Consider the following 25,237-nt stretch of genomic DNA (forward strand, 5'->3'; position numbering starts at 1 on the left):
GAGCTCCAACAACTGAAAGGCAGGATGGGCGGAGAAATATATTCCCAAAGCTTCCTCTTATTTATGTGCGCTCCCCGCATTCACAGAGGAATAAGCAGAACGCAGACTTCTCCCTTCCCCAGGGCCGAGAACAGGAGCTCCGCCTCTCCCCGTCACGTGGCCAGAGGCGTCCCTGGCACGTGACCTATCTCGCGCTAGGCCAATCAGCCTCTGCAGGGGCGGGAACGCGGAGTCCGAGGGGCAGGAGGATCGATTGAGCCCGCCTCTTCTCGCGAGCCTTGACGTCGTTGCTCCTCAGCCGCCCACGGCCGGGAGCGAAGGTCTCGCGAGGCTTGGGCGCTGCGGCGGTAGGAGGACGGGGAAGGACGGAGCCGAGCCACGGCTGCCTCCCTCGCTCTCTCCCTCGAGCGCTCGCCCGCCCCCTCCCTCCCTCCCCTCCCTTCCCCGGCCCCGGCTCCGGCCTCGGCCCGTTCGCTGTTCGGTCTTCTGCAGGGAGAATGTCGGGCTCGTCGCTCCCCAGCGCCCTGGCCCTCTCGCTGTTGCTGGTCTCTGGCTCCCTCCTCCCAGGGCCAGGCGCCGCTCAGAACGGTAAGCGGGGCGCCGGGGGCGGGCCGGGCGGGGGCTGAGGGAAGCTGGCGGCCGGAGAGGGCCGTTCGGGGCCCGAGGAGGTGGTGGAGCCAGGGGAGGGGGGCCGGCAATCGGAGTCTGGAGGGCTGCGGGCCCGAGACGAGCAGATGCCGGTCGGGAGTTCGAAGAGGCGCTGGTGTGAGAACCGGAGGTGCCTATCCGAGAGGTGGGGGCGTCCGATAAGAGCCTGAGGTGTTGTTGACTTAGAGGCTCCACGTCTTGGGGCTTGTCGCTCCGAGTCGGGGAGGGGACCCCAAGGAAGCCGACGTGAGGAGCTGGCGTAGCGGGGGCGGCGAGGAGGGGGCGCAGCGTTTAAAGGCGGCACAAGACAGGCATTTGTGTTTAAGGTGACGGAGAGTGGTGTCAGGCTCCCCAAGAGAACACTGGGGTCACTGGGGTCGTCCAGGGTTCTACTGGGGCCCCGTAAGACTGGTGATATCCTTAAAAATAAGAGAGATGTGGGGGGAAGGGAGTACTGAAGAATACTGAGCAGAGTACTAGAGCCTTAAGGAGGGGGTAAAGAATCAGAGAGCCTTGGCTGTGGAGGTGGAGAGAAGGTGGGTGGAAAGCCAAGATAGTGGGTTGACTGCAGTAGGGGATCTGGAAAGAGGAGCAGCAGTGGCTCTAAACGAGATGAGGGAAGAGAACTGGGTTTACTAAGGAGGGTGGAGTGTTGGGCATTCTAGGGTAGTGGTTGGGAGAGCAAAAAGGAGTTTCTAAATAAGGAGAGGAAAAAGGAGAAGAGGATGGGGAGAAAGGGTTGAAACTGAGGTAGGGGGAATTATTTATTACAGAAATAAGGGTTTCTGGCTATAGAGATGGGGGTGGGGTAAGACAGAAAATAAGGGAAGGGAGTAAAATGCAGGAAGCCGGGGGTGTAATGTTCGTTTGCAGTGTGGAGGATATATTAGGGAAGGGAGGAGCAGAGTTTTGGCAAGTGCTGTTTGATATTGGTTGGGGCCTCTGGGAAGGCAGGGACACACAGCTGAAACTGCAGTGGTGGGATTGAGAGCAGTCACTGGAGAGAGAGAGAGATGGAGGAAGTGGGTTTTTAAGATCGAAAAGTTTCAAGACAGAAGAGACATTATTTCTGAGGAACATAAAAGTAGTCCCTGGGATATGTGCAGGATACAATGGAAAGGAGAGAATTGGGTTTTGAACTGAAGCTGTTTAGAGAAGATGGAGAAATGGTGGGGAAGTATGGTGAGGGGGGATCTAGACAAAAAAGATTCCGATTGTTAAAGGTATGTGTTACAATTCAGCTGCTGAATTGATCTTTCGGAGATGAGATTAGAAGTATTGTGAACCCGTTTCTGCTCTTGTGGAAACAACCTTTAAGAGGTTTAAAAAATATTTTTATAGGAAAAAATTTATGAGGGTGAACTCATACATGACTGTACTGAAGAGTGAACTATAAATTCTTTTGTTAATTCTTCGGTGTTTCTTTGTTGTTTGTTATGCTAGAACAATTTAAAATTACTCTTGTTGGAATAGCTGAAATTAAAATGGCTTTCATTAAAAAAAACAAAAACGAATGGAGTTAAGCATTCTAAGGAGAATCTAGGCTTAAAATGCTGAAGATTACAGTGAAAATACATCAGTAAAGATCGAAAAAGCATCAGTTAAATGTAAGTGTCATACCAAATTGTATAAATAAAATCTTATGTATGCTTCATGGCCTTGAATTATCACTGCAGGGGTCAGGAAGGAAACATTTTTCTGTCTCTAGCATTGAATATACGAAGCATATTGGGTATTTTCCCTATTTTCCTCCAAAGCATGAGGCCACTAAGGAAGGCAAGGTAGAGTTAGTTTGATTTGTCTTATCAGTTTTTAGTCTGTGTTAACAATATGACTTAAGCCTAATACTAATTTCAGCTATTCAATTTGTGTAAAAAGCAAGGTTTCATTTGGCACAATAGGTGAGAGATTTTTGATCTCAACATGTTCAATCTCTGTGCTGGCATAGCTTCTTCAAAAATTTATAATACAGTGAAATTGTAGTTTCTTAGCAACTAAAGCAAGGTTTTTGGATGGGCCTACAAAGACTCATCTGGCTATTCTCAGTGATATGTGTTCTAAATACAGCATAGTGCAGCCTTTTCCTTGAAATGAGCTTGAATTCAGTCACATGACATGACTGGTGAAGTGAAGCTGAGCTTGTAGTTGACCCAAATGAATGTAAATTTAATTCAAGGAAGAAATGGCTATTTTTTTGAGTTTGAGTCCATGTAGGTAAGGATGCCATTTTATAGCTTTTTATAGCATGTCTGTAAGATGAAAGCTTTCAATTGGTAATAGCTCTACAATCGTCTGACCTCATGTCATGGAGTTTGTATTTTCTTATAGTGTTTTTCAGAAATGGATACTATGCTCTGGATGATCTTGAAAAGTTGGATTATCTATTTAAAATGATGACTTTTTAAAAAGCATCCCCAAACCGAAGTATTTCTGGATTATGTGGTAGTTTAGACTGAGTATAGATGTTTTTCGTTAGTCCTAAAATGAAGAATTTGGACTAGATGACTCTCAAGGTCTCTTTTAGCTGTGACCCATTACCATAGAGATTCAGGGTTTTTCATTCAGATAGAATTTGTTTCCCATACAAACAGTTAGACTTGTAGGACCATAGTTTCAAGTAAAATCCTCTTTAACGTGTCATTTTAAAGGAAGAAAACTGTCCTAAAATATAACCTTCCTGGTAAGACTTTGAAAGCTTTAGAGTGAAATTAGAATTGAATAAGTATAAACCAGACAGTATTATATGATGATCAAGAGCACAGACTCTGGATCCTGATAGACCTGGGTTTGAGTCCCATCTCTTGGTAGCTGAGTGACTTTGAGTAAGATGCTTAATACTTCCAAGTCTCAGTTTTATCATCTGTAAAATGGGGTTTATAATAATGCCCATCCCCTAGGGATGATGTGAGAATTAAATGAGACAATGACCATAAAGCACTTAGGTTTCTGCCTGGTATATAGTGAGTCTCAGTAGGGAGTAAGTTTTTACTATATGTAACACTTGTTACTATATGTAACATATGTTACTATATGTAACATATGCTACATTACTATATGTAGCATAACAATACTATATGTACTAAATGTTTGCTTACTATAGTGAGTAAATGTTATCTATTACTATTATTATCCTTTAAAAATACCATTATTAATTATTTTTCTTCATGTATATATCAAGCATTTAATTGTTAATGCTGCTCACTGTCATCTTGAAAAAAGTTAAGTAGGCCATTTGAAGGCCCCAGATTTGTGCTTTTTGCTTATGTAACTTTTTTATAGAAGTGACCAGCTGTGCTGCCTCTGCAATTGTAGATTCTGATGAGGAAGTTCATACTTCCATTTAATTGTCTGGGAGGTTTCATGGTTTTCTTTCTCTTTCAGTGAACTAAATATCTTTTCATGGCTAGGTAGCACCTTTTCATAGCATCTCATTGTTGTGAATAAGAGAAATAGAATGTAGTGCCTGGCACACAGTGAAGTGTTGGAGATGTTAACTGATGAATGAATGTGAAGTGTAAAAATGTAATATATTCATACTGAAAATATAAAAATAGACAATTAACACTGTTTAGGGGGAGAAGATGAGTCGAATGATCTAAAATGAGTTTATTAATGATCTAAATTTTAAGAAACCATTTTGCTTGGGTGATACTAGATAGTTGTGAACATTGTGCTTTGTAACAGTGCCAGTATTTGCATTAGATGATTCATGAATCTTTTTCTTTTCTGTCAAGTGCTGTTTGCTTCAGTGGTTTGGCAGTTTCTCTCCCTGAGTATGTTTTTAGACGTTTGCTATTGATAGTGCATCTTTCCTTTGGGTGAACTAAAATGAGCAATGGAAGACGTGTTATCTATAGCAGCTGTGGCACAAATGACATGCCAAATATCAAGCAGCAAATCTTAACATAATTAGTCAAAATAAGATTTTAAATGACCAGAAGAAACTATTTGCCTTGGAATTTATTAGCATTTCCTAAGGAGATCATAAGCCTCCAGACTCTCAGGCAACTGACAACAGTGTCACTACTGATGTAATGAAGCACCCAGGCATGAGAAATTGGTCAGGGGACCAGGGTGGTAAGGCCATGTTACAACATCAGGATGTGTTCCTGGGCTGTAGTCTTTGTTTTTCAAGATTCCTGGACAAATTAGAAAAAGATGCAGGTAGGTTTTTGTGTTGTCAGACATAACAGAGCTTAACGTGTTAGTATACCAAGGTTTAAAACAATAAAAGGCAATAAAAGTATTTATATGTAAATGTACCCTACAGTCCAAACATTCACCGTAAATTAAGATTGAAGTTCATTACAGATCTGACTTTGTGTGAGTTATACAGATCCTCATGAAAAATTAGACTGTTTTGTCTTGAAGGAATCCCTTGATTTTTCTCATTAATACAGTTTTAATGTGAAACATTTTCTCTTCCTGTGGAGTATACCTTTAGACATTAATAAAAGACAAAATGTAATTGTATTGTCTTTATTTTAATTTTTTTAATAAAAGTAAATAACTGGGCTGGCAGAGATGCCGGATACGATTAGAAAAGTGCTCTGTCAATTTGGACATTGTTTTTCATTTATTTAGTTTGAGCTACTTTTTCAGAGTAAGATGTTTCATATTTAAAATCTGAAATTTTGCTGGGTCTATGTAAAGGTGTTTTTTCAAGACAATTTGGGAAGGAGATAAGGTGTTAATATCTATACAAATGAAGCATGTAGGAAAATAATGAATGAGACTGTTTTGGATATCACACAGGAGATGTTCAATAAAAACTTGAATAAAATTATGCAAAGAAATTTTGGAAGAAGTGAATTGTGTGAAAAAATTTCTGAGGCAGTCTATTCAGTTTGTTTACAGTGAGCACAGTCTGGACAGGATCAGAAGTAGAGAATGAAGTTCTAAGAGAAAAGACAGAAGAAAGGCTATAGTAATTGTACAAGGAGAAAAACAGGAAGCGAGAATGAGGAATGAATCTTCCTTTGACAAGCATCTGGAAAAATAGAATCTGTTAGAAAGAATAAATAGACCTGGGTCCTCTAAAGTATATCCGAACATCAAAATTAAAATATGTAATGATGCAAAATCGCCGCCTGTGAACAGTCGGCCTTGCTTTCAGTGTTCCTCTTTAAACAAAACACTATCATTTTACATGAATTTTTATAAATGCCATTGGTGATATGGAGCTTAATTTTAAGCACCTTAGATAATGCATTTTTAAATTGTGAGGTTCTTGTGGATTTTTTTTCCCCCGGAATTCCTAATTTTAGTTGGTAAGGATTAGCTTTGTGAAAGCAGGAAACTTCTCCAGTAAAACTGGTTGAATATAAACTGTTGCATTTTATAGGCTTATATATATAGAAGTAAACTTCTCACTGAATTTAAAGTAAAATACTGTACTGATTCTATGTAAAAACATTATTCCAAAGGTATTGATGTTTACATTAAAAACTTGAATACATAAGTAAATTGTATGGTTTTCAGGTTTATTCAAGAGTCAGGATTTGTACAATTCCAGTTTACTATGTCGTCTAAAATTGAAAGTAGGCCTAATTTTTTTGTTGTTGTTGCTTACTTTTGTGTATATGCAAAAATAGACATTTATTAATCAAACTTAATTAACTTGAGGTTACTTTTTCGTTATTGTTGAGAACTTTTAATTGGTCTGTGTGGAAATGGGGGTTTACTAAATACTTAAAGTAGTCCCCTAGTTATCTACATTTATTTGCATACAGTAAGTCAGTGGTAGATTTATTTGATGTTCCTCACACATCTACTGTTTTTTTGGTTTTGTTTCTTGTTTTCGTTGTGTTTCAAATTTAAAAAACCTAGTCTTATCTCTTCGTTAAAGCTGTGGCCGGCTTTGATGGAAAAATATTGTGTTAAGTTCCTTGTACTAAAAAGTACTGAATGGTATTCTTTTGCATTTCTGGAAACAATTATGGAATGTTTTAAGACTAGCCTTCTAAAAAAAAAAAGACTAACTTTCTTTCTAAATAATCTTATTTACTGGAAACTTAGGGTACGCTTTATGGTTTTTTCCAGAAGTATGTCAATTTGGATATGCTTTGCTTCCCTTTGCTTTGTCTTGATTTATATCATTGTTACACCCAACTATTGCTTCAAATTGACTAGACAGTGAAATATAATGAGATGATTTGAGATCACTCTGAAGGTGTCAGGATTCTGTATATTATGTAAGGCTCTATTATTAGAAAACATAAAGTTCCAAATTGCACCCATAGTTTTAATCCTATCCAAATGTATACTCACATTCTAAAAGTGATTAAATATAAAATACAATATGTCCTTTGTGACAGAATACTAACAAGGCAAAATGTTCCATATGCAGTAAGATACATTTAAAAAAAAAAGTGAGAGTGTGCTCGCATATATAAATTATGTCATCGATTTTTCTTCCTGATGATAGTATTTGTAAACCACTAGACTACGTGATGTGTAAATTCCCTTCCAGTTCTAAAATTACACAGTGCTATGGACCTTACAGTTTAGGTAGGTACTGCTTCTAATGGTTAAAAGGCCTAGAGAGAGAATACTTTGTTTTAATAAATTTTTTGAAATTAACTTTTTGGAATTAAGGAAAATTGAGGCCATGCACTGTTTTGAAATCCAACTGCCTGTAAACTTACTTCAGACAACACTTGTAGTTCATGTTTCAAAGAAGGCAGAATGGTGTCTGTTATAGAGATAGCATATTAAGCTTGCTAGGAAAATTGCCAGTGTGAATTAAACAATTAAGAAATGAAAATCACTGCCAGGTAGGTAGATATTTTGTGTTCTCTTTGTTGGTTGAAAAGTAGTTGACTGTTGAAGAGGCAGTGAAGCGCACTTAACTAATTGTATTTTTATGTTATCCTTTGAGAAGTTTTGCTTTCTGTTTATGAATTAATTTCTCCTGTCCCTATGCATTTGTTAAAGACCTTTAAACCTGTCCATTATTAGTTGAACAGGGCAACCCAAGCGTTACCTGAATTAAATCTGAGCAAGTTTGTAGATTGATATTCCTTAGAAACAGAGTGTCAAAGTCTCAGCTTATAAATTTATTCGTTATACTACCTTATTGGGTAGGTCCATTTCCTATTTTTTCCTTTTTACATTTTGTTAGAATTTCAAACATACGAAAGTAGAATGAATAATGTAATAAACTCCCATATAACCATCATGTGTCAACAGTTATTAGCCACATCCTTGCTGCTTATTAATTTAAAAATAACCTGAAAAATTAACATTGCAAACTAAAATTTTCTAGGTGCTGAAATGTAGTTAGTTAGGGATTAACTTACATTAGTAAAATAGAAATAATTTGGTTCATATGTAATTATGTTGTAATGACTTTAAAAATATAAAAGCCCGTTAGCAAAAGGCTTTCAAACTTTTGTCTTGACCCAGATAAAGAAATAGACTTTATTTGTGACTAAGTATATGCAGAAATATGTAACGTTTTGTGAAATAATACCTTTCCTTACTCTGTAACGTATTTGAAGGAAACCATTGTGACCTTCTAAATTGATTGCATAATTCATTAACAGGCTATGAAACTCATGTTTGAAAAACAGCATTTTCAAGTATGGAGTAGTTTTGTTTTATTTTTATATACTATGTAGTCTGAAGCAATATGATGATTTTTGTAAACATAAGGACTTTCATGAGGCATTTATCAGTAATATCAGCATGTACTGTTATTAGTCATCCTTAGTAAAGAAAATATAGCATTGTTTAATTAATATGTTACCCATTACTTATATAATATTGGTTCCCCCTCTCCATTTGAATTTCAGAAAAAGGGAAAGCTACAATAATTTGAATATCACAAGCAAAGCACAAGTTTCCCAGTATGTTTAGTTGTCCTTTCTTTTTAAATTAGCACTTATAGTCATTATTCCCTGGCCCTACCTTTGAGTTATTGCTTGAGTACAGGACTGGGAGCACTACAGTTTATTCTGAGCTGAATGCTTACACATTTCTGGTGAGTACAGAATGACTTGAACACTGGCCAAGGGAAGAGATGGAAAGCAGAACCATCACTGAAGAGTCATTTGCCTTTCCTGTTTAAGATCCTAGAGTAGCAACTTTATTTTCTTATTTTTAGACATTGCTTCTTGAAGGAAACAAAGGCAAGATGTCCTGTACTGTGTTGGCAACTATCTGTGAAATAATTTTCAATCTATAGATTGAATGAATACGTTAAATTTAATTTAGGATTTTTTGTGATTATACAAGTTTAACAGGTTGGAAACCATTGTGGAGCACCTGGAAAAAATAGCTAAGCAGCTCCAGCATGGAAATTAATATCATTTATGCTTAATCTCAAATAATTCATCAAGGAAGATGAAATAAATGGCCTTAATGCAAACCAGGAAGCTGGAAAAGAGAAAGTATAAAGAGGTTTCAAATAACTTGCAGTGAACTGTCATTGAATTACCCTTAGACAAAGAAGATAGTGATCACATATCAAAATTATGGTTTCTATTTTCTTACTAGGATTGAACTCCAAGTAATGACGAACACTTTCCAACCACATTTAGGAAAAGATGCAGATAGTTCTACATTGATGGTAGCATGAGACTTAGGAGAAAAGCCTGAAGGAGCTAAAATTAGGAAAAGGGAGCACTAGGGGGATGTGATGATCTATTAATACCTTCAAGGTAGCAGTGTAAATGAAGTAAGGGAATTAGGCAGTCTCCAAAGATGGATGGGCTGTATCAAAGAGCAGTGGCCTAGACCACTGGGAAGAAAACCATAGGTATAGTATTAAAAAGGTGATTTAAATGAAACTAGCAGAAGAATAGAGTTATTTGCAGTCACTCATAGTTAGAGCCATTATAAGTAGGGCAAAGAGCTGGTTGACAGGGACTTCATAAAACAAGAGAATATCTCTTTCTATTGTATCTATTACTCATTTAGGAGTTCAAGAGGAGGAAAAAACCTTTATGGGAATGAATAGGAAATGTGATGGGCTTTCCAGAAGTTTTTTTTTTTTTTTTTTTTGGCTATGCCACTCAGCTTGCGGGATCTTAGTTCCCTGACCAGGGATTGAACCCAGGCCTTCAGCAGTGAAAGCGCAGAGTCCTAACCACTGGACTGCCAGGGCATTCCCTTTCCAGAAGTTTTTAAGGGTCAGAAATTAGTTTGTTTCTAACTCTAAATTTCTGTGATTATGAATTCAAGAAAAATGGTAGATTAACTTTGGAATCCATTAAAGTAGCTTTTAAGACCTGCCTATAATACTCTAAACAGGATTCTGTTTATTGTAACCTTCATAAACAGCTTTTTTGTTTAGTTATCAAAAATCTACACTGAAATTTTTCCAATCTCTGTTTCACACACAGAAGCATAAGCTTTGTAAGAGTTCATTCACTAGACTGGATGGAACCTAGTAAAAGTTTAACCTTTGGCTTTAAGAAATTAGACTTTTCTTTTGTGTGGTAAATTTTAGCTATTAAGAAAGGCTTATCATCAGGAAATGAGCACTTCCAGACTAACTCTTAAGGCTTCTCAGTCAAAATACTGCTGTGACAAAAGCCCCAGCCTGTTTTATGAGTGGAGCTGGTGCTGCAGTGCTTTGGTAGAGACGGGAGCTCACTTTAATTAGCTCGAAGACTGTAGGGTTGCTAGGTAAAATGCAGGACACCCATATATATTTGAATTCCAGATAAACAACGAAGAATTTTTATTTCGTACATCTGGTGATCCTAGAAGAATGTCTTTTTTGCTGTTTTGACCTTCCGTTTAGAACTTAACCAAGAGTCTTGTAATTTGGTTAGTTTTTGTGTATTAAAAGAAACCTTTAAAAAGTAGATTTAATATGAGCAAAATCATGTTACATTGAAAATTTTGTATGAGTAAGTGTAGTTTAGGGTAGTATTATTTTATTCTGGTTACATCACATTTCTATATGGTTTTTTCCCTTCAATTCTGCTACCTTACATTTGACAGAGTAAGTTTTTCATTTATTCTCTAAAAATTAAAGCTATTTTCAAGAAGGGTGTGAGGAGAGGGCCTCAGGCTTTTTGTTTTGTTTTGTTTTTTAGCAATTCCCCTTTTCTCTCCTTACCTAAAATATTTTAAAGTTTAGGGCACTATTGTCTGAGGGTATATGATAGAGATGTTTCTGGGGCGATTGGTTCAAGGATTGTCCTTTTTCAGTTTTTGCTTAGGGGCTTGGAACATATTTGCATTTTTGTCTTGAAAGAAGAAAAGGAATGAATGAAGATGTGACTGACCACACCCTTTTCTTCCTAGTGGGCTCAGAATAATTTTAACTTGCTTAATTATAAACACCCGATTTAGAGAGTCAGGGAAAGTGAATGAGGGATGTAATTTCTTTATTGTTAAATTTCAGTACTAAGAAAAAATCATGGTTTCATGAGATTTATTGTAAGGTCTTTGATCAGAGGTATGTCACTGTGTCAGTCATTCAGTATAAGAGATCTACCTTCTTTTCTTTTGGTGTGGACTGGGGTGAGGTGGCTATAAGAATAATAAGAATTGAACAGTGTGATAGGCCCCAGGGTGAATGATATTAAGTAACATAAAGCATAATCATAACTATACTTAAACATACTTATTTGAAATATATTTAAGGCAGTTTTAAGAAGTATTAAAAATAACTCATGGTTTTTATGAAACTAGAAAATTAGTATAGTTTAACTTTGATGCCTAAACTGAGTTGAAGACAATAGTACTGGGTAAGTAAATTGATACAGTCTGTCACCCTTGTAAATGTAAAATGTAAATAAAAACTATGTTCAAAAGGTCGTTTTGTGGGGCAATGTAGTTGCATGGAAAGAGCGCTGGATTTGGCAGTAGCCTTGAATTCTGTTTCTATTTCACTTCCTGTGGTTTCTATTTTTTAAATTAGTATAATACTTAATCTGTTGGGTTTTTATGAGATTAGATGATAATGTATGGAAAGTGCTTTATAAACTGCTTTACTGTAGAGTGGCATGTATGTATAGCTTTGAATTATAGGGCCTGGTACTTAAAAAGTGTTTACTTTTAATGGGTTAACTACAACTCTGGTAGTTCATAGGAAAGTGAAGAGGAAAATAAAGTTCTAGTGAGAAGGGCCAGATTATTTCAGGGTTGGTTTTATGACTATATCATATCATAACGTGCATTTTAGATGGTTGTTACCAGACTAGCCTTTTCACTGAATTATCTCCCTCTACTAGGGAAGGTCAGTATTGACTTTTTTTGTAATCTTTGTTACGTACCTCCCAGTACTGTTCTCAAGTTAAACCTAGTTACAGGGACACCATGTTACCCTTCGTCCTCCTCCTTTCCCTCCCCCAGGTATGTGACAGAAAGCAATGTCAGGTATCTTTCTTGTATCCTCTCTTTATTAACACATTTTTGTAACTCGCCTTTGCTGTCCTGAAGTGAAATTCATAGGTGTTTTAACCTACATGCACACTATTAAGAAATATATATATATATAATCCCTTGAATGTAATATAAAGGAGAAAATAACTTGGTAAAATGTTTATTCAGTAGTTCAGTCTAAATGCTCAGGCATGACTACACAGGAAGACAATGAAGTAGTCTGCTGTTTTTGTCCATATGTAGAAAAACCAGGAATATGACAGTTACAAGTGCAGACTTGTGCTGTACTAGTGACTCAGATATCACAGGTGACATTGCTGTTGATAATGTGATTTTCTGAAAAGGTGAACAACTCTTGGTAAAGTTCCAAATGAAGCAAAAGTACAATCTCTCCTCACTTTACACAGTAACTGCATTCCTGGAAAGTTGAATGATGATTAAAACCATGCAAGAGTACTTTGTGGTGTATTTAAAACAGAGCTATGTTCTAGGCTCAGACCAGGTTTTCAACTTGAATGTCATTTGAAAGTTGTGTAGGAAGAGGAACAATTCTTTGTTGTGCAAGACTTTTCCTACTTTGTGGGATATTGAAGATCCCTGGTCCCAGCCCACTAAAGGCTGGTAATGCTATCCCAATCATTGTGTTAACCAAAAATATACCCACAAATTTTCAGAATGCTCCATAAAAGTCAGAGCAGCACCTGTTGAGAATATCTCCATTTTGTGTCTGCACTTGTAAGTATCCTCTGATAAAGGATTATAGCACCTAGTTCCCGGCACAACCCCTGGTCAAAGCCATACCTCTTCTAGGAACGGACAGGCAAGGAGAGCAGCTGTTCACTTGTTTTTATTCTTTTTGTTGACATGCATTAAAGCAGGGATTGCAAACTCGTTTACCATAGGAGCTAGGCAAGTACCTTTTGCTAAAGTGGAGAATATAATGCATGCTTTGACTGAAAACACTGAAAGCTGGGCTTTTAAAAATACTGTGCTGGTCAAATAAAACTGTCAGTGGGCCCGCATTTTGTGTCCTCTTCACCAAAGAACTATGATATGGATTTTGAAGCCTAAGAGATTGGATTGGAGTCTTGATTTTTGCCAAGCCTCTTACTCTGTTTCCTCATCTGTTTATTTGGAATAATACACACCTTCACAGGTTAGAATGAGATTGCATGCATAAATGAACTAGCATGATAGCTGACACAAGATGCATGTTTGATAAGATTTTCTCTCTTCACTAATATCCTTTCAGTTATCTTGGTTTACTTTTTAATCTGTTTGAAAGCTAGCTATGCTTTATAGTGAAATGGTTATGAAATTTGAACTCTCTAATATGGGGGATATTAGTTGCTTCTTAATTTTAACAGAAACAAGGAAGTAATTAAAATGAAATTTTTAGGTTAACACACAACCTACCTACCACTTAAGGTATTTGGAGCCTGATCATTTTAAGCTATTTGGAGCCTGACGCTTGTAACACTAAACTTACGGATTCCAAACTATTTCAGTAGAATAGCCTCCTTAGTCTTTGAGGTTAGCTTTCAATCTTAGCAGAGCAATGATCTTTATTTAGCATATTTATTTATTTTTGAAGTAACGTTGGAGCAGGTAATTTTGCTAGTACTGCAGTACTTTATTGCACCTTCAAAATTAGATTATGCTATAGAAGTGACATATTTTTATAGTTGTTACTTGAGTTAGAAATTTAGCAACATGATTTTTACTAGGAAACTCTGGTGTATGATTTTCTTTCAATTGCCCAGTGAATGTTTTGAAAGGTTTACATTTTCTTCGTTCGTGTAAAATGTTTTAGAGGCATATACATCTTGTTGTACATCTTGTTTTCATACTTTAGCAGCAGAAACTGTTTTTTTAACTTTCATTTTTCTTTAGTAATTAACACAATTGATCTAAATGGTTAAAGCAATACCTGTGCTTTATTTCTTTGTTCCTATCCTCAGATTCTGTTGTTCATCTTTGTTTTCCTCTACAATATGATTTTGAGCCCTATGTTTTAGTGATAATGTATATATTATTTTTGTAAGGTCTAACCCCCACCCCCAGTTTCTCCTATCTCAACTTTAGTGTCTTCTTACCCATGTCTACTTGGTCCTGTCCTTTCTGGTATCTTCAGTTGTTTCTAGATAAACATTTGGCACTCTTAAATTCTTTGTCCTGTTTTAGTTGAATCCTTTTGAGGGGCAGAGAGGTAGCAAATTCTATTATACTTCTAATAGACAAAATTTAGCTTAATTGATTGATATTTTTGAGCTCATGTGTTTGCATATTGTGACTTCTGGGTATTTTTGCTTTTCCTAGTAGCTGTTTAATGGTTTTCTTTATTTGGAGATTTTTCTAACATGCTTTTTAAATCCTTTAATCCCCAAAGGGTCATAATGTCCATATTTCTCAGAAACAGCTTAGCTAGCCTTCAAGGCCTAGTTACAAAGGAAGTTAATTCCTGAAGGAACTGAGGACATCAAGGCAGAAAGAATTCCAGGCAGGCAGCTAGTAATGAATATTGATTGTGAACTGTGAGGTACTTGGTGTGGGCTGGTAAATTTTAGTGCTTTAGAGGTAAGCCTGCAAGGCTGCCTCTTACTGTGGAGTGCACATGAAACATTCTGAAATGTATGCCCATGGAGCATATAATTTGCTACTCCGTGGCAGGTAGACATTAAAATTCACTTATAGGGTGGGGATAGTGTTAGGGGAAATCAGATTTTACAGCTGTAGGATGAAAGGGCAAACTTTGATAAGCATTAAAGAAAAAAAAAACCCATTAGAGTATACAGAGTAGTAGTTGTTAACTCTAGGAACAGCATTAAGCTATAGTGAAAACTGCTCAGAAATAGCCAGAAGTACGAGCTTGTTGGCATTTGTATTTCAGTAACAGGTATGTATATTTTACCAGCTATTTAAAGTCAGAATGGGAAAGAATTTGAGTGGAATGTGTTTTTAGTAGTGTCTGAAGAGTGTCACCTTACCATTCTGCAACACTATCCGTTTGTCACTGAAAAAGCTCAAGAATTGTATCGAGTCTTAAACTCTCAAAATACACCATTGGAAAAACTTGACAGGCCCGGTAGTACCAGGTGAGCCTGAGGTAACCAGATATATAAGCTTGTCAGCTATCTCTGCCTAGAGTTTAATGAAGTTTTCATCAGGTTGAACTTTAAAAGAATAAGTATAGCTAACTACAGGAGGCAATATTAGCAGGCAGAGGGCATGACTCTTCCTACCTTGGATAGTGATTAAACAACATTTTGACATGGAATTATTTAATTTAAAATTTTGAAAAAGAAGGAAAGTTATTGGATTTTAAAAAATTAGGAAAGGACTTGCTTAACATGATAATTTCAGATTATACTTAGGTGTTTTAAGTAAAATATTACAGAGTTCCCCCTTTTACCCCTCGATTCCCACTCCTCAGGAATAGGCACTGTCAGTAGTTGTGTATCTTTTCAAAGCTTGTTCTTTGTAGATATGTCATTAACAGGCTGTAATGCTCTAGTAGTATTAATTATGTTATAATTCATTGTGATATTTATAGCCTTCATTTTTTGAGTATAGTAATTGGAGTGACAGATATTTTCATTTATGTAAGTGTATGGAGCCTCTAGGATACATCTGTTGTTACTGTCACTGAAGGGAATTATGTTGATGACTGAATTCTTGATATAGAAATTGGCACACTGAGAGGACCTTTCTCATTCCAAACAGGGAAAAGCTTCATTAAATGGAAAAAGAACAATATATTGCTGTATTTTTATCCTCAGTCGTATTTTTTTGGTGGACATCTTAAATGTTTGTACATTTACTATTTAGCCGTGTAAATAATTCCTGGGACCACTCCACTAATTTTTAATAGAAGCATTCTGTATACAATTTTGCTATCCCTTTTCAAGAGAAGCAGCAATAATTTTTGCTGGTGTTTGGGGCAGTAGGTAAGTAATATAACCTGATCCTCCACCTCATCGTGGAGGTGGAGGTACTACCTAATTGTGGAATTATGAGATAATGAAGACCCGAAACAAGATAAGAGTACAAATGAGAAGTAATTATGAAAGAAGAGAATAGATTTAGATTGTTGACTGAATATTGGGATTTCCTGAGGAATTGAGGAAGGAACAGATTTTAGTAGATGGAACATTAGTGAACAGGAATCAGGAATTTTGAATTCTGGTGAGGGTTCGAAACTACATTACAGCCTCTTTGGACCGTGGTATATCTAAGTGTTAGATTGGGGCAAGAATTAGATTTAGGAACTTTCAACCTATAGCAGTAGAAAGTTTTTTCTTTTTATTTAAAAAATAAGTCAAATTTTAATTTGTTAATTAGATAGATGTAGAGCTGTTTGGGGGAGAGGGAATCCTCTAATTGTTCCAAAGAATCCTTAGGGCCTAAGGAGCAGGGTTTTAAAATTAATGAAATGAATGACCCCTTTGTAGACCTACTTCTGAAGTTTTTGCACAAGGATGTTTTTGGTTCACAGTCCACTTGGGCAGTCTTGATATCTGCTTGAAAAAGGTCTTGTGTATACTTTGCAAGGTAGATGATTAAAATATTTATACTAATACATGTGTCCACGGTTGAAAATAAGACCAAAAGAAAGATGATCCCTTTAAGGCAGAATCTATCAAATAGCACAAAGATAATATCCTATGCAAAATGGACTTGGTAAACTAATTTTTATTGCAACGTTTGTCAGCTTCTTTGTGAGAAAGAGCTACCTGTCATGTGTCCTGAGTTTTGAAATCCAGGAATATGCACTCGATAGGAGAAAACAGAGGTGTGCTGTTGAGACCCTGCTTGGAAGAGGATTGAAAGTACTATTACGTTTCATCGCTTGGTGGGAAGAAAATCTTAGGGGTAGCAACCACCTTGAAGATCTGCCAGTAAGAACTGGAGATCTACTATTAAGTTCCAGTTTACTAGTAAGGAATGCCAGCTTAAAACAGTAAGTCACAGTTAGTAATGTCAAATACTTTTTAAACTCACAGGCCCACACAGAAGTTCCATAGAGGTAAGTTAGATAATTGGGGATGGTGGTGTAGTGATAAAAGCCTGAACTGGTAACGGTGATGAGAAAGAAGTATAATAGAACATGCTGTGTGACAGTCATTCTGAGATAAAATGTTTTTGAATTAAATAATGTATGTAAGATAGTTCTAATTGTCCATAGTAAACAAAACATTGTTATTAGTGAGGTAGTATTTGAGCTCTGGAATTATAACTGCCAGGGTGTGCATCCTGCCTCTGCACATCTGTAGAGTGACAGTACAACCTTAAGGGGTAGTGAATTAAATTATATAATATACTTTGCACTATGCCTGACATATATGAATGATCAATAAAGCTTAGCTGCTGTTATAATAATTTGGTTTCAGAGACGTTCAGTTATGCGTTCAGTAATCTTTTTGGAATGTTCTTTAAAAAAAAAATAATAACAGTTAGAAAATGTCCTACTCCCTGCCCCTTCCCACAGATGTTTTTCTTAAAGGTTATCTTTTCAAAGAAAGAGATTTCTAGGCTGTATGTTTTTGATTCTAGGAGGTTTACAGGGAATCTGAACTTCCCTCTTTTTTAGAATTGATGATGGGTAGCATCATTACCTAATTTGAAAAAGAATGGGAAAGTTGCATTCTAACTGTAAACTAAAATTTCAAATTAGAAATCTGTTTTACACTCAATTTTTATTTCTTTGCCTATTATTATTAATGGATGCATAGCAAGAAAACAAACTGACATTAGGGATTTGATTTTTTTTTTTTTAATAAAAAGTAACTTCTACGAAATCTCTGGTAAATTCAAATATGCCATAGCCTGGTCTCCTAGAATTTATGATTCTCTTGATATTCAGAAAGATGGCTCTGATATGAAAAACTCCCCTAGTCAAAGAAAGATGGTTTTATTATACTGTTCATTAAAGTACTCATAATTACTAGTACATTTTAAGTTGTTAATAGGATGAAATTTAATGAAAGGGTTTTAAGCTTAATCCTTGGTTAATGAGAATTGTGTTTCTCAGCATTCTTTTAACAAATATTATTGAGTATAATATGTATAGCAAGGAATTGTGGGGATACAAAATTAGAGACATATCCTGGTTTCTAGATGATTTATAATTTGTTAAAATATACTCTTTCTCACAAACACGTTATTGCCTCATGCATCTTCATGGATTTATAGAATGCTGTATTTCAATTAATTGAGCATTTATAATATGTAGATTTACAGAATATTAGAGCAGAAAGGACCTTAGAAATCATCTGTTCCAATCTTTTAATTATACACACAAGGGAACTGAGGTTTCATATTTTAATATAAATATTATATAGAGTGTTACATATAACCCATGTTATTAAGTGGAACGATTTCTATACAATATTTCATTAAAAAAATTTATTTATTTATTTATTGCTGCGTTGGGTCTTCGTTGTGGTGCGCGGGCTTCTCTTGTGGAGCATGGGCTCTAGGCTTGCGGGCTCAGTAGTTGTGGCACACAGGCTTAGTTGCTCTGTGTCACGTTGCATCTTCCTGGACCAGGGCTCGAACCTGTGTCCCCTGCATTGGCAGGAGGATTTTTAAACACTGCTCCACCAGGGAAGACCCTCTACACATTCTTATGCTTTTTTTAAAGTCACAATTTAAATTGATATGTCTAGCATTTTATTACCATGCAGTTTGGCATTCATTTTTGAAACACTATCAGAGAGTACCTGATAACACATTCTAGAGAGTCAATCTTGGCCTATTCTGTAGCAGGGTTTATAATTTTGCTAGATATGATAATACTTTCAGACTAGTAAGTATAGAGCTACCTTTTTCAAATACTAGGGTTCATTGATCTTCGTATACTGTCTTTTGAAATCAAGGCAGTAGGGTTTGATTATATACTGCATACTTTACAGTAAGGCAAGAGATTCTGGTTAATGGGAAAATTATCTGAACCAAGGGTGGCATAGCTACCAAATAATGGTTGGAGAATGGAGTTGAGGATTTATCAGTTTTGATAGAGGAAAAAAAAAAAACTAAGGAATTTGGAGGTGCTTTTGTAGGACTAGATACATTTAAATTTGAGGCATAGCTATTTAACAATCAAAGGGGTTCTTAGAAAATTATTGCTTAAAGTTTTTGGGAAAAGTTTGTAAATCACAAATATACTGTGTTTAGAACTGGAAGTTAATTGACCTAGAGTTTTACTCTGGGATAACTCCACTCTAATTGCTTGATCTTACACAACACAACCTCCAGGTTTCCCGAAGTAGGGTGATCATAATTCTGTTTGTGCCTATTGCAACAAAATTATTCATAACATCCCTTTCCTTCTTAAAAGTGTTCTCGTTTTGATGATAAATTATGTGGTTACTTTACCCATAAATGTAATATCTGCCCTCGAGTACTTAATGTGATGAACACATATGAAACTTCCTCCTGTACTGGGTAAGATTCTTTTCCTTAAGCTGGGAGATTTCTGTTCAGTGGAGTTAGGAGGGCATTAATAAAGATAGCCTAGTGGAGATCAGGGTGATCTCAAGGTTTAAGACGATTTATAGGCTAGAAAAGAGCCCTGTGTTTTCTGTGCTTGCATCAGAAACACAACATAGGTGGATGTTACTTAGCTTGTCTGGGCAAAACTGAATTCTCATTGCTCAAAGGTAGTTGTGCACTTATGTATCATTAAAAATTTTAGGGCTTCGCTGGTGGCACAGTGGTTGAGAGTCCGCCTGCTGATGCAGGGGACACGGGTTCGTGCCCTGGTCTGGGAAGATCCCACATGCCACGGAGCGGCTGGGCCTGTGAGCCATGGCCTCTGAGCCTGCGCGTCCAGAGCCTGTGCTCCGCAACGGGAGAGGCCACAACAGTGAGAGGCCCACATACTGCAAAAAAAAAAAAAATTATCTGCAGTCAGATACACTCAATCCCAAGGGCAAATAAATCTGTGTACATAGTTATAAGTATTTTCAGTTAGTATATTTAATTTTTTAAATAGACTTTATTTTTTAGAGTGCTTTTAGGTTTACAGCAAAATTGAGCAGAAAGTAGAGTTCCCACATATCCCCTGCCCACACGCACACTTACAGCCTCCTCCACTAACACCATCCCTACCAGAGTGGTACATTAGATACAATTGATGAACCTACGTTGACACATCATTATCACCCAAAGTCCGTAGTTTACGTTAGAGCTCATTCTTGGTGTTGTACCTTCTACAGGTTTTGACAAATGTATAATGCCATATATCCACCATTATTACTAGAGAATAGTTTCACTGCCCTAAACATTCTTTGAGGTCCACCTATTCATCCCACCTCCCCCTTAGCCCCTGGCAACCAGTGATCTTTTTGCCATTTCCATAGTTTTGCCTTTCCCAGAATGTCATATAGTTGGAATCATATAGTATGTAGCCTTTTTTAGATTTGCTTTGTGCATTTAAGGTTCCTCCATGTCTTTCCCTGGCTTAATAGCCCATTTCTTTTTAGCACTGAATAATATTCCATTGTCTGGAAGTATATTTAATTTTAAGAAAGTGTTATTGATAGGCTGTTTCTAGATAGGCTTACTAAATTTACCACAAGAAGGATCTTAGTTCTTTTTAACAACAGATTGAATGTATGTTAAACTGTTAAGTTTTATAAAAATTTCAGGTGCTGCCCTTTATTAATTTGGCCACTGACCACACCACCAGAGAATTGTCTGTAATGTCTTTTTTAAACTCTTTCCTATGAAGCCAGGCTTTTCAAGAGAAGAGTGGTGCAATCATCAGCACTATGGGGAAGTCTTGCTTCTGAACCATCTTTTGTTTTCTCACTCTTCTCTCCCCCTTCCCCAACACACACACACACACACACACACACACACACACACGCACACACAAACAGAATTGCTTTAGGACCTCTTTGATTCTGTGCAGTTCTATCTCCATTCTTTCATAGAATTATAATTTTAAGGAGTTAGTGATTGTAGTGTGCTGCACATTCAGATGGAGGGGTCCTGGCTTTTCATAGCCAGAAATTATTAATTAATTAATTACATTTAAGTGGTGACAAAAATATCTGTAACTTTAACTACAAAAAACTTTCCTGGCCCAGTGAGGCGCATTGACTGCAGTTGTGGAAAGTGTTAGGAGACCATGCTTTGGCTTTGGACACACCTGGATTCCAGTCCAGACTCTTTCACTATTAGCTTATAACTGTGGGAAAAGTACTCAACTTTTTTGGGCCTTAGTTTCCACATCTTGAAGGGGATTATAATGGCACCTATGTCATGTTGTGAGGATTAAATGAGATCATGTAAAAGTGCTTATTAGTACATCGTCTAACACATAACACATACTTAGAAAATGTTACCTGTTGATATACATGTCTAATGATAAGTAATACTAGTAATAGCTGTCAAAGAGAGCACAGATAGATGTCTGTTAGTGTTTAAGGGATTTTTACTTTTGTTTTTAGGTGAGTTTGCGTAAATATATATCATATAATTTACTAATTCAAAGGACATTTTCAACTTGGTCCTCTTGTCCTGTATGCAAGTAGAAAACTGAACTAAATCAGATGAGCATTCCTTCTTCCTTAGGAGTGTCTTGTCCAGGGGTTGCAGTGTCAGTTTGAGTGACTTTCTTGGTTCTCTGCAGTGGGGAATTGTGTTCAGACTGTTTCTCGGCTACCTTTGAATTGTGGTGCGTTGGGATTTGTGATTATATTGGAATTGGATGGGTTCTTGGTGTTTCTGGACATACTTGCAGGCATTCCTTTTATGTTAGCGTGGTTAGTATATTGGATGAACAGGCTTAAATCTAAGCTTGTTTTGAAGTGCAATTCAGAAGAAGGGAGAAAAAATACAGAACAGATCCACTAGCAGCATATTTCTAGAGCATAATCAAGCACATAATCACAGCATTCGAGAGGACATAAACTCCCCCAGTTCACAGAGAATGTGAGAATAAGCATTTGTGATTTCCACTTAGTGATCAAGAATATGATTAAAACAGAGTAATACTTTTTACTGCTCTCTAGGGATTTACTGATAACCAGTTTTCTTTAGTGATTGAACCAGTAGTAAAATGAACAAAACCAGCTTCCTTCTCTCTCTATATTAGTTGGCATTGACTTTGACAGGTGGGCAGGTGGCAGTTTGTAAGACTAAAACATAGCTTCTTGGGTACCCCTTTATCTGGAAGTGAGCTCAGCTTTTCTTGCAGGGGCTTGGTGTCTCCCTGCTGGAATTCTAAAACTTCCCCTGCATCTGAGAATGATATCTTTTTGGCTTCTTGGGGCCTCTCATAGCTAGTTCCTTTCAAGGAACTGACATTGCATCTCAAAATGCTAGTTTAGAGTAGCATTTGAAGGCAGAACAGTTAATCTAAGGCTGTTAATTACTGCTTCCTGTCCTTCCCAGACTCTGAATCTTTTATGAATTGAAAGACTAGTATGAATTTGGAGTTCTTGACCTCTACTTGAGTAAGTGTAGTACCTCCCTTAGGGTTCTGAGGTCCCTGGTGTAGAGTTTATCTCCAAAGGCAAATACTTCTATGGATATAAACAGAAAAATTTCCACTTAGCAACCTGCATTTTCAGCCAGCCCCATTATATCCTTGGCTTTTGGTCTGTAGGAAAACTTCCATTGAATTCATACCTCTCCTGTGAAATATTCTCAACCTGATGTTGGTAGATACTGGCCCCACTCTGCTCATTGCAGAGGATCTGGCTTGGTCCCAAGAGTGACTCAGAGTACCCTCTTTTAGCTTCTCACCTGTACTTTAGATACTGAATTACCTTAGCCTGAATTGGTAAAAATGCGGAATGAACCCTTGGTGGTGGAGTAAATGGGTGAGAGAGAGTATGCTTGCACTGTGATATGGACCCCACTCCAAGTTCTTCCAGTAAGTCTGGATTTTTTTTTCACTCTCTTTTTGCCATTGCCACCTTGTCTTATGGAAGTGTAACCTCAAGCAAATTATGGGCCGTTGGAAGTAGGCATCAACTTTTAGTTCCTGGGCAGTGCCTGGCAATGTTGTTGAAGCCTAGCCTTCACCATAGAGTTTAGTTTAATTCATCATTGTACAGTTCTCATTCTTTTTGATCTGGCCTCTAGAAGCCAGGCAACTAAATTATGTGAAGAGAGCCTGTCAAATGCCATGGTTATTTTTTTGTTTTGTTTTGTTTTTATTTTTGTTTTTATCCCATGGTTATTTTTAAGACTGACTTTTCAGAAGATTTTTCTAGTTGTATAAATTTATGGGATTATGGAGGGCATAGTCCCTCCAGACACTGGCAATGAGTTGAGTTACTGTTACTGTTGGTTTTACTCCTGAGCTGACCCCCATAGTATTTCTTACTCTGAAGTACAGATTGTCTTGCTCTCCTGTGCCTGAGGGTCTGCATTCAGGTAGAGGCTGCTTCACAGACAATTGGGTTGTTTGCCATGGGCCCAGGGAAGAAGAGGATGTGGGGAAAGTCTAACCTGAATTCAGGATAGGATCCTGCATGAGAGAAATTTGCTAGCCTTTCAGTTGAAATTTGGACTCTGACTCCCAAAAGAAGGTGTCAGTAGGTCAGTTAACACTTCTTGTTGTGACCCATAAAAGACATTGCATCTCTAATGAAGTGTTCACCCATCCAAAAGAGAGATCCTGACTTGCATATAACCTGTTGCCACTTGCGGTTATCTTTCATCACTTGCCTGAGTTTGGAAAGGTAATGGTTTGTGCTCTAAGGAAAGAGATTTCCCCGAGACCTGAGGCTTTCTCATTCCAACTGGCTGGGCCCATTGCTAAAACGCTTTCCAGTGGGCTTGCTTCTGCCTGGCCAGCACCTGGGCTGCCCCAGCTTGTAATTAGCCTGCCTTTGCTTCATAAGCTTCCCAGGGTGGTTCTTCTTCTAAAAGCTTGTATGAAATGCTGTTTACTGTCTCTTTATAGTTTAAAAATGAATCCTTTTTGTTCTTTGCAGCTCATTTGCTTTTTTCTTTTCTTTTCTTTTCTTTCCTTTAAATTACTATTAACACCTGTTGATTCTTTTTTTTTTTCTGATTGGCCTGTCACTGCATTCCTGCTCCCCCTCCCTCTAGCTGGGTTTGTCAAGTCGCCCATGTCAGAAACTAAGCTCACTGGGGACGCCTTTGAGCTGTACTGTGACGTGGTCGGGAGCCCCACGCCAGAGATCCAGTGGTGGTACGCAGAAGTCAACCGGGCAGAGTCTTTCAGACAGCTGTGGGACGGTGCTCGGAAGCGCCGTGTCACCGTAAACACCGCCTACGGGTCAAACGGCGTGAGTGTGCTGAGAATAACCCGGCTCACCTTGGAGGACTCTGGGACTTACGAGTGCAGGGCCAGCAACGACCCCAAGAGGAATGACTTGAGGCAAAACCCTTCCATAACATGGATTCGAGCCCAGGCCACCATAAGCGTCCTTCAGAGTGAGTCCAGCACCCTACAGTAGTAGTACTGTAGTCACTAGAGGTGGCCCGATGACCCTTCCCTTCTGCTTCCTTTCCCTCTTCCCCAGTATGATCACTCACCCCACCCCTTGTCTTCGTTTTTTCAAACCCACGATCCTTCTGGTTGTAGTGTATGAAAATATTTGTGGCAAATTTTATTTTTCTTCTTTGCTGTCCTCTTTACCTCCCTTATCCCCCAACCCTTCTCTGTGTCTTTCTCCTCAGGAACAAAGAACTTGGGGAAATCTGTGATTGTCCAAAATCATCTGCATTGGGAAGAGGTGGGGAGGGAGAACTGGGGAGGCTAACAACAAGAAAAAAAAAAAAAAACACTTAAAACTCACAAAACCAGGCAGTCAAACCAGGATAGTGTTGAATTGTTTCTTTCCCTCTACTTTAATTTTGTAGTAGGTTTTCTGCTATCCTTTTGCTGATTTATTCTTTGGTGCCTTTCTATTTTTATTTCTCTCCCCAGTCTAACTACTTTTTATTTCTTCTGTTCATCTGTTTGAAGCTCTCTGAGTAGCTGCCTTCACCTCTATGGTTTTAAGTTTGTGTCTGCCCAGCCTCTTCCCTCACTGTGACTTAGTGTCATCCTGTTCTGTGATGGGAATGTTGCCATGAGTGTGGTGTGGTGATGTGTTTTGGTTGTTGGGTGGCATGTAAGCTTGGATATTTCCATAGTTCTAGCTCTTTTTCTTTTCTAAAACAGTGGCATGTGCTTCTCTGATAACAGCCCTCCACTGCAGCAGTATTACTCCTCACTGGTCCTGCCCAGCTAGTCTCCTATTCTCTTAAAAGC

At 37.7% G+C, this 25,237-nt stretch overlaps 1 protein-coding gene across 2 annotated transcripts in view; it reads left to right on the forward strand.

Moving 5' to 3' along the window:
- The first annotated feature begins 307 nt into the window (after positions 1-307).
- The window catches only part of NPTN (neuroplastin), a 55,735-nt gene continuing 30,805 nt past the window's right edge, over positions 308-25,237 (forward strand). Inside the window, exons 1-2 of one of the 2 annotated variants that reach the window (XM_079912263.1) lie at positions 308-588; positions 24,067-24,414. In XM_079912263.1, the coding sequence (XP_079768389.1) occupies positions 498-588; positions 24,067-24,414 (439 nt within the window). In that variant the 5' untranslated portion in view covers positions 308-497. The remainder of the gene's footprint in view (positions 589-24,066; positions 24,415-25,237) is intronic. The other variant, XM_079912262.1, reaches the window with a different exon arrangement.

This window comes from Stenella coeruleoalba, assembly GCF_951394435.1.
Source record: "Stenella coeruleoalba genome assembly, chromosome: 2".
Lineage (NCBI taxonomy): Eukaryota > Metazoa > Chordata > Mammalia > Artiodactyla > Delphinidae > Stenella > Stenella coeruleoalba.